This window comes from Watersipora subatra, chromosome 1 (genome assembly GCF_963576615.1).
Source record: "Watersipora subatra chromosome 1, tzWatSuba1.1, whole genome shotgun sequence".
NCBI classification, from domain to species: Eukaryota; Metazoa; Bryozoa; class Gymnolaemata; order Cheilostomatida; family Watersiporidae; genus Watersipora; species Watersipora subatra.
In genome coordinates this window covers 20,087,883-20,103,233 of record NC_088708.1, presented here as the reverse complement: position 1 = coordinate 20,103,233, position 15,351 = coordinate 20,087,883, and the positions used below count along the sequence as shown (strand labels likewise).

At 36.2% G+C, this 15,351-nt stretch overlaps 1 protein-coding gene across 2 annotated transcripts; it reads left to right on the top strand.

Moving 5' to 3' along the window:
- The first annotated feature begins 8 nt into the window (after positions 1–8).
- On the top strand, positions 9–14,142 carry LOC137404240 (zinc finger protein GLI1-like). Of its 2 annotated transcripts, none has more exons than XM_068090417.1 (5): positions 9–198; positions 3,303–3,482; positions 5,252–5,381; positions 12,474–12,602; positions 12,678–14,142. In XM_068090417.1, exons 1-5 carry the CDS (start codon positions 96–98, stop codon positions 13,315–13,317), a joined length of 1,182 nt encoding a protein of 393 aa, XP_067946518.1. In that variant the 5' UTR covers positions 9–95; the 3' UTR covers positions 13,318–14,142. The 2 variants fall into 2 exon arrangements, with proteins under 2 accessions (XP_067946518.1, XP_067946509.1); XM_068090408.1 differs by having other exon boundaries at positions 5,237–5,381.
- The last annotated feature ends 1,209 nt before the right edge of the window (positions 14,143–15,351 follow it).

Here is a 15,351-nt window from a genome sequence, read left to right as displayed (position 1 = left end):
CAGAAATTAATGGATATAAACGGGAAGCGTGTAGGATTTCGCGTCTACAATCCTCAAAATTCCCAGCAGTAAAATACGTGTAGAATTAATTGAAGATGGCCGTTTTTATGGTTAACGGTTGCAAATTTAGAAACTGTAATTTGGTTTTTGAAACTTTAGGTGAACTAATTCAGCACATTGAGGAAGCTCATATTTTAGGTAGGTGCACAAAAGCGATCCTATTACACTTATTTTGTGCCAACGACAGGTTTGCGTGCTAGTACTTTCGATCATTGCTGCGAAAAGCTAATTGCTACTGTAGGTCATTGAGACGTTTTAATGGTGCGGCAACATCCAACTAATTGTGCGCACGTAATTCTGATTTTTAACATGACATCTGCCAAATATGCGAAGACGTTTGCAAGCTGCACCAGATTTGCTGTCAGTTGCTATGTACTTTTCATTACGTTCAGTAAATTAAAATGACGAGTGATTTAAGGGCTTTGTTACAAATACATACAAGATGCTATGGTATGTATGTATGACATTAAAAAATCAGTAAAGTGGTGATACAATTAATACATGAATAAATACCTTAAATTAACATTTTGAATATTGAACCATGGATCAAAAATAACGTTACTATGGGAAGAAAAGCTTTTGTGTGGTTATGATTTTAAAGCCAGTATATAATAATTTATTTAAGTTTTTACTTAAAAACTAGTAATACACACCAAACATTTGGTTTTTATGGTACTTTGAAGAAGTATACTGAGATTACATTTATGCGTTTGTTTTTGTCCTTGTTGCTTGTTTGAATGTGTCAATTAGGTTGTGTTACAAATACATGTACTCAATTTTATGTTGCATCTTGGTATCATCTTGTTTATACCGCAGTTGCTAGGTTGTATCAATGTTTCATGAATTATAGCATGTTTAAGCCTTTTAATGCGTATTACTAAGTTTTACTAGAGTAAAACACATGAACTATATTGTGTAAAATAATATGTTTAGCCAAATGTTTCATTTGCTGCAATTCATCTCCTTGCAACTGATGTACAGTTTGAAAACGCTTTAAACATCTTACCTAGAAAATGCGTATCAGGGAGATCAGATCACTTCCTGTGTGTTGGAGATTTTATTTTGAAAGTGTATAGTGGCACAAAATCAAGTGATTTGCAACAGTACAATCAAACCTTAGAATATAATGTTAACTCAATCTGATATCAGCTTTTGAATGTCAAGACTATCGTATATTGAAAAAGATAATTTTTTCATAAAAATACATTGCATTTTTTCCATTCATTCTAGACCTAAAAACTGATGAATCTTTATTAAAGTAATATTGTGTTGCGTCGCAGCCAGTGTATAATAGAAACTGAGTAGAGAACTGAATGTAAAAGTGTAAGTTCTATATATATATATATATATAAGAACTAAATTAACTAAATAATAATACTTAGCAAAAAGAGCTTTTCCATTACATTTTTGACACCAGTGTAAATGGAAGTATAGGCTCGGCAAAGTGTATGTTTGCTGATTCATTGGGCGATAGAAATACACAGAGTACGTTATTCTAGCTTATTAGTTCAAATTTAAACCTTTCTAGATTTTTTTTTGTTTTTACATTTTCTTCTTAACCTTACCATCTTTTTTACTAACTAAACTAATTATTTGTAAATCTTTGACATCTCATATTGAAAATCGCTTCATATGTCAACAGAAATAGTTGCTAAAATTGTCACATTTTTTCTCCAAAATTCATGTTAAGCTGATCAATTGTATGTCATGGTTTATCTATATTTATGAGGGCGATTCGATAAATAAAGATAGTTTTACTCCAAGTCAAGTTGTAGTTCAGCTAGATACTTTTTTATCAACATGTATTGGCAGACAATTCAAAACACTTGCTATCTTGGTACTATTTTTTGATATCATCAGCATAAAATTCTGTAGAATGCTTTCATAACGATTGGCTCACAGTAGCTCTGACCCCATTTTGAGTCTCCATATGAATTCCTCTCATAAAGGACTTGAGAGTACCAAAGTTGATAGTCAAAAGGTGCAAGATCAGCGCTGGAATGCAGTTGGTCCAACAGTTGCCAACCTAGTTGGTTGATGGTCTCAGAGTGGCAGTGTAGAGTCTTGCATTATCTTGTTAGAGAATGACGCCACTAGATTGCATGCCTCTTTTCGTGTTTTTAATGTTCTTCTTGATTTGGTGTAGCAATTGGCAATAATTCTCACCGTTTACTGTGTTTCTCTGCTCAAAATGCTCTCTGCTCTGCTCTAATAAAATACAAATAAACGCTGATCTGGTCTATGTGCCAATGTGCATCAGTTTTTTAAAAAGTTCAGTTTTTAAGAATATTTTGAATAATTGCATGTAGTCAGGGTGACTATTTATAAAGTAAGTAATGCGGGTAAACAAGTAAAGCATCAATCTTTATTTGTGGTAACAATTATGCAAAATGTTATGTAGTTCCAAATCTGCTTTGTTTTATCTATTATTGAGCTAGTCTCAAAAATTCCATATTTAATTTGTTTGGTTTTAGATAAAACTCATAAAAGTGGCGTTTTAGAAGTTGTTAAATTTGGCTCATAAAATCCAATTAATATGTACAACTAAATATTTGATAAGGCACCGCTGAGTGAATTGCCAAAGAAGTGTTTCACTTAGTTCCTTATACTTCTATAAATGGTGTTAACTCAACAATACTAATGTGAACATCATAAACAAGAACACTCCAGCGTAGAACATTTGCATCAAGTTGACTTTCACTTTATCCTAAATTATTCGCTGCATTGGATAGAGCTTTGCTTTGTAAAAATTCTGTGATAAAAAGAAGATGGTCACCAGTAGAGTTTAGTCTGACTGGCTAATTATTTTAAGTTTAACGGTTATCAGATTTGATCACACCAAAATGGGCTCTGCAAACTAGCAGTTGCTTTTGTACCAAGATCGTCATACCAAAACATAGGCTAAAGCATAGGAAATTTATTTTTTTGATATTATTGTAACATGTGTAGTGTGTACAAATATGGTACTCTAGTTAATGCTTGACCAAAACATAATAACGTCTTGGTTCAACAAATTTGTTACAGTTGAAACTCAAGAACTAGCTTTACGGACTGGCTGAACTGAAATTCAGTTCATTACTGTTAAATGAGCCAAATGATTAAACAGTCTCCATTATTGACTGCAAGTCCTTCCTAAACAGGTTGACTGGCGCCGTCTAAATATAGTAAAATATCTGATTGCAAGGATGAAGCCTTGGGTTAGTAAGTGTACCCTATACATTCACCCAATGGTTAAATTGTAGATGTGGAGAGAGATGATAGTGATCACCCACAGTCTGTTGCCATGAGTAAAATCTTGCGGTTCTATGGGGGTGCCAAACCTAAAAAGTCTCTATTAGCAATCGCATCTAGCAAGAAAAATCGACCGAGGACCAATTCAGTCATGTCAACATCAGCTTCAATCCGTAGTCTTACACCCACTAGTAGGTCTCGTATCTACAGTCTTATATCTATTAGTAGGTGTCTATCTACAGTCTTACATCTACTAGTAGGTCTCTATTTACAGTCTTACACTCACTAGTAGGTCTCTATTTACAGTCTTACACTCACTAGTAGGCCTCGTATCTACAGTCTTACATCTACTAGTAGGTCTCTATCTACAGTCTTACATCTACTAGTAGGTGTCTATCTACAGTCTTGCATCTACTAGTAGGTCTCTATCTACAGTCTTACACTCACTAGTAGGTCTCGTATCTACAGTCTTACATCTACTAGTAGTTCTCTATCTACAGTCTTACATCTACTAGTAGGTCTCTATCTACAGTCTTACATTTACTAGTAGGTGTCTATTTACAGTCTTACATCTACTAGTAGGGGTCTATCTACAGTCTTACATCTACTAGTAGGTCTCTCTACAGTCTTACATCTACTAGTAGGTCTCTAGCTGCAGTCTCACACTCACTAGTAGGTCTTCATCTACAGTTTTACACCTACTAGTAGATCTCCATTTACAGACTTACATCTACAAGTAGGTCTACAGTCTTACATCTACTAGTAGGTCTCTATCTACAGTCTTACACTCACTAGTAGGTCTCGTATCTACAGTCTTACATCTACTAGTAGGTCTCTATCTACAGTCTTACATCTACTAGTAGGTCTCTATCTACAGTCTTACATTTACTAGTAGGTGTCTATCTACAGTCTTACATCTACTAGTAGGTCTCTAATTACAGTCTTACATCTACTAGTAGGTGTCTATCTACAGTCTTACATCTACTAGTAGGTCTCTCTACAGTCTTACATCTACTAGTAGGTCTCTATCTGCAGTCTCACACTCACTAGTAGGTCTTCATCTACAGTCTTACATCTACTAGTAGGTCTCTATCTGCAGTCTCACACTCACTAGTAGGTCTTCATCTACAGTCTTACACCTACTAGTAGGTCTCTATCTACAGTCTTACACCTACTAGTAGGTCTCTATCTACAGTCTTACATCTACTAGTAGGTCTCTATCTACAGTCTTACACTCACTAGTAGGTCTCGTATCTACAGTCTTACATCTACTAGTAGTTCTCTATCTACAGTCTTACATCTACTAGTAGGTCTCTATCTACAGTCTTACATTTACTAGTAGGTGTCTATCTACAGTCTTACATCTACTAGTAGGTCTCTATTTACAGTCTTACATCTACTAGTAGGGGTCTATCTACAGTCTTACATCTACTAGTAGGTCTCTCTACAGTCTTACATCTACTAGTAGGTCTCTAGCTGCAGTCTCACACTCACTAGTAGGTCTTCATCTACAGTTTTACACCTACTAGTAGATCTCCATTTACAGACTTACATCTACAAGTAGGTCTACAGTCTTACATCTACTAGTAGGTCTCTATCTGCAGTCTTACATCTACTAGTGGGTCTCTATCTACAGTCTTACATCTACTAGTAGGTCTCTATCTACAGTCTTACATTTACTAGTAGGTGTCTATCTACAGTCTTACATCTACTAGTAGGTCTCTATTTACAGTCTTACATCTACTAGTAGGTGTCTATCTACAGTCTTACATCTACTAGTAGGTCTCTATCTGCAGTCTCACACTCACTAGTAGGTCTTCATCTACAGTTTTACACCTACTAGTAGATCTCCATTTACAGACTTACATCTACAAGTAGGTCTACAGTCTTACACCTACTAGTAGGTTTCTGTATGTAATGTTGTCACCTTCTTTGATGATCGCAGGTCATCTGTTGACAGGCAGTGAGTATGACTTTGATGATGATGATGGCTTAGACAGTTACGGTGCATTGGACAGCTTGTCCGAAGCCGAGTTTAAAGGCTCAACGACGGCCAATGAACAGCAGTGGGCTCATCAGCTCATCCTTAGGTAGGTTTGGGCTCCTTATGATAGCGACTTTGTTTCAAGCACTATGTGGCTTTAGGAGACACCATAACCCACGGCCCCTTAGGAGACACCATAACCCATGGCCCGTTTCATCAAATAACCTATCAGTGTTGCTCGGCTCTATCATAACCATTATAATCACAATCACCCATCTTCTTTAATTTTTGGCCAGCTCTACCGTCCTGCAGAATGAATAACATTAGACGCTCCTATAACTTATACCTCTTACAGCGCAAATTCCAGATAGCATAAAAAATTTACGCTAGGTTTTTGCTTCCTACTGCGTAAAAAATTCTATATAACGTCAAGTGTGAAGTCGAGGCAAGTTCTCAAATTCGATTTGAATGCTAACATTTCTCACCACACTTATGAAAGAAAAACCGATGTACATATAGCATTTTATCTATTATATGTACAACTTTCATGATATTATACTTCGCCATGATAGATGGTCAGATGTGTCGACAAAACAGAATAGGTAGCTGCGCAATCGTTCATAAATATTTAAAGGCGATCGTTATAACTATCGATCGTTAACGTTGTTAACTCTTTATAGTAAAAAACATTTTTTGTATTTCTCTATTGTAGATGTATAAAATATTTGTTATTAGTTTTATTTTGCAGAATAGACTTTGGTGTCTAAAAAAAATAAACAAATCGTTGTAAATAGACGTCGAAGATGTGCGTTCCCCGTTGACTTATTGAAAAATTACCGCCATCATAGTCTATAAAACCAGTAAAATTGGTCAGAAAAAGGAGGAAAGTTGTCGATGCAAACTAATAATATTACAGTTATGGTACAGCCAACAAATTACAAGTCAAGTCTAATTTTTTACATTCTGTACATGCCAAATGTCGCTGGTCCCTCTTTATGTGTATCTATTTATATGACACACGGTGAAGCTCAAATACCAACTTGTACACTCATTCTGCTCACTCAGATGTCAATGGGTTAAGTTGCAGGGCAGTTATAGCCAACCTGAGGTTCCTGATCCATTATGTGGTTCAGTCAAGTTGATTCTTCTCGATGTCACTTTCTAATTGTGTTGGCATCTACTTAGTGATATAATTTTCTATATGAATAAGCTTCAGATAACCAGTACTAACGGAATGCCCGGCGTTTCACGGGTATTAAAATGTAATGTAGTTGCCTGCCACTCGCCATTACCCTGGTACATTACCAATGGCTAATTTGAGTAAGCTAGTATTGCCAAACTTACTAATAGGTACCGTGAGCGCAAGCATAAAATGATGTTGCGCTGTAACGCGGAGTGGTAAGCGTATTTTCACCCAAATAGCGACATATGTCGCCCAGTGAATCCATTAATCTCGCATAGCTCAATGGTTTAGCATATCGTCTTGGGAATGGGAGGTTCCAAGATCCAATTCATTTCAAGATTATAATAGCTGTAGCTGGACAAACCGAAACTCACAAACTTTGAGATTTACGTACAGTGCACCCTCAGGATATGATGTTAATTTGTTCCAGGGTTCTCATCGTATGGTGAAAAAATTGAATGTAGGGGTATAGAGACCTTGTAATTACCCAATGCAAACCTCCCCTGGTAAAAATAGTCAAAATTTTATAAAAATGTTGTACATATTGAAAATTAGTAACAAAATAGTATGTTAACTTTAGTAACTATAGTTACCTACAGTAACTGTATTGTATTTAGTGGTTATGATCTACAATAAAATACAACATTATAATTTGTGTACCAAATGCAGTATGTACGGTAAGGAGTTCCTACCTTCAAGATGTACGTATGACAAACTTTTGACTTCACTGCAAATAAGTTTAGCTTACTAAACACACACTTAAAGCTAAGTGTTAGTATGTATTTTAACTATTTTACTGAATTTCAACATTTTATCACTCATCAGTTTCTGCCTTCGCTTTCACTGTAACTTTTAGCGTGTCTGCATTTTACCTTTTTCAACCCAATACGACAAAAAAGGCTGAGCGATGCAGTTCTCGAAAGCGCCCTCTCCCGCACTTCTTGGCCATTTTAGGAAACTTTATTTACTGCACAGTACGTACATACCTTTGTAGTAACTTGACTTGAGCTGGTACATGTAGCGGGTACAGCAGAGGAGGCAAAAATGTATCAACGTTAATTATGTTATTGTACACTTGAAAATAAATTTAATACGTAATGAAATAGAATATTTTAAGCAGGCTAAAAGAAGTTGTCTAGTCCTGTCGAAGAGACCGCAACTCCAAGTTTTCTACCGGTTTTAAAAAAGGTTACCACTTTTGGGTCCTGAAAAGCAAAAATGGCCAGGAAGACACAACTTTCCTGCTGTTACAAAGAGTGTTCGTAAAAAACAAGCCAACTTGGCGCAATGTAGAAGATAGCCTAATTGATCACTTATTAATGATGCTTGCTGGTGCACTGTAAATGCTGGTTCAATGCAAACAATTGCTAGCTAGCTAACACTTATAAAAAGATTCAGAGAAGGTTGTAGCTTGTCTTGTATGAAATGTGCACAAGAATCAATGTGACCATACATACAGGAGTTTGTATGTATTTATACTCAAAATGGTAGGGTAGCAAGTCCTACAAGATAATGTGGATGCGTCAACTATCTTGAGTAGCTAGTTATATGTGCATTACATACGATGATTTGTATTTACGTAGTAGAAAAGAGGCCCGTTTGCAAAAGCATGATTAAACATGAAATAAAATAACATAAAATGAAATAAATAAAACATGAAAAATGTGACACACTAAGAGGACAAGTAATGATATACATTATGCATGCATTGTACAGTATTGTTTTTATGTACCAGTGTACATCAGTAAATTAAACACTCAAAGTTAAACATTCTTAAAAGAACTTAACCCTTTCGTGGGCGAATTTTCAAAACTAAATCAGACTCCCATGGGCGAATTAATTTTCCAAAAAATCAATTTTTTCCAAAAGTTTCATACACTTTTCTGTGTGTTATTATGTGCATACCTCTATGTTTAAAGGTGCATATGTATACATGTATATGTCCATAGGCATATATATATATATATATATATATATATTATAAACAAATAAAAATGTATAACATAAAATATATGCTTTTCATAATAACTGTCTATTTACGAATGATATTTTTGAAAGCATTCTCTTTTACAAAGGCCCACATCACAGTCTTTGCACCATGTACTTATTCGTGTAACAAAGAGCTCCCACAAAAATGTACTTCCTGGATTGACAGGCTCAAAATACTTTTCAAAATACTCTACTGGTTGAGCATCTACTGGAGTAAATACTGGGCCTGTCACTGCTATAAACTGCTGAATTGTAGGAGATTTATCTCTGTTTATGTTGGTTATATTCTTCCAGGCACTGGCATCACTCCTACTCACATCCTCATCATTACTGCTACCAGCCTTTTTATCACTGTCACTTCTAGATGTAAAGTCATTACAATCACAATTCAAACCTGATTCACTGTCATCTCTTGCTACTAAATCTAAAAAGTCACTGTCATCTCTGAATCTCTTAGTATTTTCGGTACTAGTACGTACTTTATGAGAATAATCTCGGGAGGTTCTTTTAGAAGTCGCCATGACAGTAAACTAAAGTCAAACTCTCAAAAAATTCGGTAAATAAAAGCTAAAACCGAAGCAAGAAAAATAAAAGTTGATAAATTATTTAGAACAATTTTCTAATTTTTTTCGAAAGTTTATTTATTCATCACTGCTAAAAACGATCGTTTTTTTTCAACCTTGAAGTCAATTTTTGAGGCTAACTGAAACTACTATATCGTAGCTTGCTATTGGTAAAAAAAGTAAACAAAAAACGGCATTTAGCTAACCAGAAACGGCAATAATAAAATACGTTACCGAAACGACAAAAACGTCGCACTGCCCATTAGCAGCCGTATCGCAAAGCGACAAAAACGTCGCACTGCCCACGAAAGGGTTAATCTAATAGCACTTCTTCAGATGCGCTTTCATCCTTAGCTTTTTTGTTAGATTCACCGTCTATTGTTATCATCTGCTTATCATCTGCTTTTCAACACTTCTTTTGAAAAGATCTATCCAATGAAATCTGTTTCTGATGACTCCTCAAAATTTCTTTACAAAAGCTCATGCACCTTTCATTAACATTGTCTTTAACACGGCTTGTGAAAGCCTTTTCTGGGTGTTTATTTTCAATGAACCTAGTAAGGTTTTCATACCAACTTCCTTGATTTTTGCTGATGTAGGTTTTTCTGTCTTATCTACTTCCTCATCACCACTAATTTGTTGCTCTTGAATGCTGATTCTGTGCATGCCCTCCAACTCTTTTAAGTCGTAAGCTCTTCCCTGTACTTGCTTTAATGGATTTCTTCTTTTAATAATAGTTGCAATTGTTGATTGGTTGCAGCCATATTCCTTGGCATTATTAACAATACGAACGCCTTTTTCGTATTCATTTATGATCTCCAACTTTGTTGTCTTAAAAATCACTTTTTTGCTTCGTCCTGTCACGTTTGTATCAGTCTCACATTCCATAGCTAACGAATTAAATATAAATACTTGTAGTTATATATATATGCTGAATAAAAGTTTATAGTAAATATGAGTTAACGCTAAAAATGAATATTTGCTTTCGCCTATGTAATTTTCACAAAATTTTCCACGTGGGAATGCTGACTTGAGAGAAATCGGTCATCGTGTTTCTTCCAAGCGTGAAAATGTTTTCAGCGAACAGCATTTCAGCGTTTTTATTATTTCGACGTTCGTAATAAGCACACAAACTGCCAAATTTGAACTCGGGCGAAAAGTTTCTCGAATTCGTATGGTGAAATAAGATTCGTATGATGAGGTAAAATTCTCACTATGTTCAACTTCGTAAGGTGAAAAAATTGTATATCAGGGTAATCGTATCCTGAGGGTGCACTGTATATAGATTAGAAAGTCTTAGAAAGGCTTCTTGTTGCATCCTTGTACTGCAAGCATGTCATGGTGACTACAATGTGTAGATATGTTGAGCACTACCAACTCGGAGAGCACTAAGGGATCGTGTGAGATAGGTGGAGCTTGTAAAATTGTTGCATGTTTCTGATAAAAACTTGTTCTAGTCCTCTTCTAATGTGTATGTAATTTTACTCGATATGCTTTACTTGCTATTATGATAACCTTTCCTATCAATCAAAATCTCCCTTGTCAATCAAGTTCTGCTCTATCAACTATACAGTTGCTCTCTTCATTAAATGTGTTTTATTGTCAATTATTAAAGTTTGGCTGTGTGGATACACTGTTTATAGCATTCTGTGTGCAAGACCTCGATGAAGAAAGTTGACACTGTGCCATTGTGAATTTGTAATTTTTCAAATATTTGTAAAATAGACCATTTTCATTATAGTATAACCCAGTCAAGTGTCAGGCAATTTTATAAGCACTTTGGAGTTGTCTTTCTAGCATTCCTCTATTAACCAAGGTCATCCTAGCAGTCAAACACGGCCCATAATCACATTTGAGGTCATTAAATTCTCAAATATTGACATTTTGCATTTGATTATTTGGAGTTCTGCTCAATTAGATAAAATGTAGTTGCAGGTTTCAGATTACTATAATTGTGTCGGTTTTTATTGTTGACACCTCATTTGTATAGCAATATGTAAGCTGATCATTTATACCTAGTTCAAATGAGAGAGAAGTAAAAATTATTTTACCAATGGTGCCATAAACAAACCTATCCTGTTACATCATTCTTTTGTGTCGTAATGCGCTGCCAGTTGCGCGGTTCCTTTTGATAATCACAGTACGCTATGGCTGTTGATGAAATACAATTGTCTTGCTTTAATGTAAAGATGTTGTTTCACCTAACCTGTTGTTTAGAGGCATAGATTTATTTCATGGTTAAGTTTAATTTAACGTTCATCATTCCTTTGTCATTTTGTACTACAACAACATCATTTTAAGTGTCAGAACTAATAGAATTATAGAATATTCTTTACAACAGCATAGTCAACAGTTCATATGAACTTATTAAGTGAATGTTGAAAATTCTATTTTAAAATAAATGAAGATAGAAATTTGTTTTGATATTTGAACTTGTTGTATTAAAAGATATTACAAAACAAACCAATTGGAAGTTTTAATAAATATTTGAATAGTCAAAGAATTTAGAATAGCACCTCACAGCAAAGTTTGGATGATTTGGATTGTTTAATAATTTTGCAACTAAAGAACTTAGTCAGGGTAGTGGAATCCCTGACATGTTAGTCAGCAGTAACATGTAGTTAGTAGGAGATGAGTTCTTTGAACACACCAAACATCAAAAATTACAATTATTATTGCATACATCAATTGATGGCTTGAAAGTCTATAACATGAATAGATTATTATTAATTGTTGTTCGACCCACAACTATTTCTACAAATGCATTAACTAAACCCGTGTCACACCTCCGTTAAAGCATCTAGCCAACTTTGTGAAACCTTCCTGACTGACAGTCAATTTTAATAAAGCATCTGCATATGAATTTGGCTATTTTGTATTATGTTTTGGTTTTTGTTTTTTTAATTTCGTGTATGTATAAGTTAGCCAAGTTTTGTTTATAATAATTTCGCGAAAATATTTTGAATAAAGCCCGTTAGTGGGCACAGTATTAATAGCTCTCTCTTCTTGCCAATCACTCACTTGAATCTCCGGTCCTTCACAAAATGCATCATTGCGCAATGATCTCATCAGCTTCCCCACCTAGCAATATTTTTAGGCTTCTGTTCAGACTTGTGATTGGCTGTATAAATTAAATTGTCTCTCGGTAATCTGTTTCAAAGTCGCTTTGCCAGCTTTTATATGCAAGGGATTTTCCACTAAATTCAAGGAAAAAATAATATTCTAGCGATTTACGATAATTATGGTTACTTTTGAAGAATATGTCTGCGATATTTGCTTGTGCTCGATATAGCCATTTTTAGTATAACCTTAACATTCGTGGACAAATTAAATAGGTACTATTCCAATTACTAGCATATAAAAACAAGTACAGAAATGATAGGTTTGGAATTAATGAATCCTTCATTACTGTCTATGTATAATACTGTACACTCAGAGTGTAAGCTGAATTGGCTCCTTATAGGATGGTGTCGAGCAAGGCAGAAGATGAGGAAAAACCATTTGTCTGTCCTATGAAGGGCTGCAAGAAGAGATACAAGAACATAAATGGGGTTAAATACCATGCAAGGAATGGACACAGGAGAGAAGCAAGGTAATAGCCTGTCTTTTTGGTCCAACTTGTCCACATGCAGTTCTTCTCTTTTTATATCCCGCGTCTCATTTGTAGGTTGGCTAAAGCCATTTTGAAGTGCTTCTGCGGCAAGTCATTTGATTCAACCAAACAGTTGGAGGCACATACTGAAATGGAGCACTCACTCGCTTCCTATGGCATACCTGATGCCTCCCTTACTTCTCTGGACCCTAAGCTCAGTGTGACCGTCAAAGATGAGCCATCAGCCTTGCGGGAATCTAGTGCACCCTCCCTCAGTATTATACACCCTATAACAATCAGTGGGGGCATGCTGTTTGCCCCGGGCACTGCACGGGCTCTCAAGACGGTCAACAAGGGTGACATACTCGTCGCGCATAAGATATCAGCTAGCTCTATAGTTGGCTCCAACAAGCAGTCAGTAGCTAGCCTAGTCAGCACCTCTTCTAGTCTTGTTACACCTCCCAACACTCCCCAGAAACGCAGTTCGAATCTCAGTCTAACTACATCGACGAAGGTCCTATCATCCTTTGGCGGTCAATCAACTATGTTGAATGAACAGCAGCAGAAGGCCATAAATGAGCGGGTGGCGCAGGCGCTAGCTGCTGCCAAGAAGGCCATGGCTGATGATGACGCCAACAAGGCGAGCTCTTCAGCCACTGTAACGACTGTTAACCCTCAACGGGCCATGATAGTCAAACGGCAGCCTTCAACCTAAAATGTCTGCGTCTTGTCATCGCTCCTCATTTCTTCCGGTGGTGATAATAATCACTCTGCGCTTGCCATCCAATTCTCACACGTTTTTTCAAAAATATCTCTTGACATGATGCAGTTATCAAATATTTACTGGCCAAGCCCTGATAGATTTATTGTGGAGTAGTCTATTTCACCAGACTGATAGCCGTGTTTGAAGCCCTAAGGCTATACGCTGTATCAGCCTGCTGCGTTGCGGCGCTATTGTGGGTCGGCGCTCAGAACTGATCGCTCGTCCCTTATCAGCAGTTGGTGCATTGGTAATTTACTAATTGTCTAGTTTTATATTTATTGTTCTATTTATTTTATTACATTGATTAGTCACTTACCAGGGAATTATTTGCTTTGAACAAATGTCTAATACTCACACACGATGTATATGCTTGTATCTAACAGGTGGTGACATGATTTCTAAGTTGTACTACTCGAGGATTACTTTACCTAGTTACGATACATGTAGTCTTTCTTTGTCATCAATGTTCATACCATAAATATTTGAAGATTTTTATACTTTTTTTGTAGCATTTGGCAGTTTTGAGTCTGTAAATTCTATTCTATACACAAGTAGCGGAGGTGCTTATAATTTTCATATTTGCTCTAGTTTTTTATGTGCTTGTACTGACTTTGTTTACCATGTGCATGAATTGAGCATTTGTGTCACAGTAGTGCAGTTCTGCCGATAGTCATTATATCTCTCTAGTTATTAGCTGGCTTTATACTTTCCGAGCGAATTTCTGTTGTTTCCCGTTGTAATCTCTTGTTATCGCAATAAATTGTTTATTTGTTTCTAAAGCAACCAGCATTCTGACTTTTCTCTAACGCTTCGTCACCTTAGTAGCGCTATGGAACATTGTTTATATTCTATCATTTCTATTGGTAGCTGGCTTAATATCTATAGTGCTCAGTCATAAGCCAAGGATTGTATTTTAATACCAAACGTTCTAAGCATCAGCGTTTGAACCAGTGAATGGTCTTAACAGTTGGTCTAGCTTGGCAGTTCTGTATACTGCAGGACCTATGTATATGTGGAGATGGCTATTGAACAATATATGTCAGCTGCTCATATACTAAACATCTGCATGCTTTTAAAAGCAAATGAATATTTTGTACTGTTGTAAAATCAATTTTGGCACAAATAATACAAATGAGCGCTAATGAAGATTTAATTTGGAATTTTTATTGCATATCTTTTATTTAATCGAGCTAGGCTTGTACGTTTTGTTAAACAGTTCTTCCTGCAAGAAACAGACCAAGATAGCATGTAGCACGTAGGAGTGGCCATTGTTCAGTAGTTTGGCCGCTGGCTTACGATCACTAGGGCAGTGGTTCAAGTCGCATAAGAACCCTTGGTGGTGTTAGGAAGGGCATCCAACTACCATTACTCCTATGCCAAACCTGGTCAGGTTGTTGGTGACTAAACCGGCTCCCATCTATGCTCCAGCGCGGATGAGGAGAGTGGCTAATAACCCTGCCAAAAACCTGACACGGATGAAGGAGCTCCTTTGCGAGCCAACAGCCAGCTAGTTAGAGATGGTGTCTTAATGAAATAAAAACACTCAACAGAAGGCAATGGCAAACCGCTGCTGAAGCATGTCAAGAAAACCTAAGGTTATAGGAAATGGGTATAACGATAAGTGTCTGGCTACATCTTCACAGGGCGAGGTATTTAGAGATAGAGAGCACTTGAAAGTTTAAAAATGTTTCATCTCTGCAAGTAAATACCTAGTCCCTTTGTACATTTATTGAAATGTTAGAGTGAATACATGACTAGAGTGCGTGTTGTCTACTTCTCCTTTATATAAATACGAGGTGACAGCATCCATGCATTTCTGCAGAACCTGCATTATGTACACGTATATACACACAATCCCGTCAAATTTGTATAGAGAAATTTTCAGGACATTGCACTACTTTTCTCTTTGTGCTCATATTCGATTTTAGCTTTCTGGCTTTGAAAATGCTTTTTTAACCAGTTGCCTAAAAGGCCAGTTGTTTGACG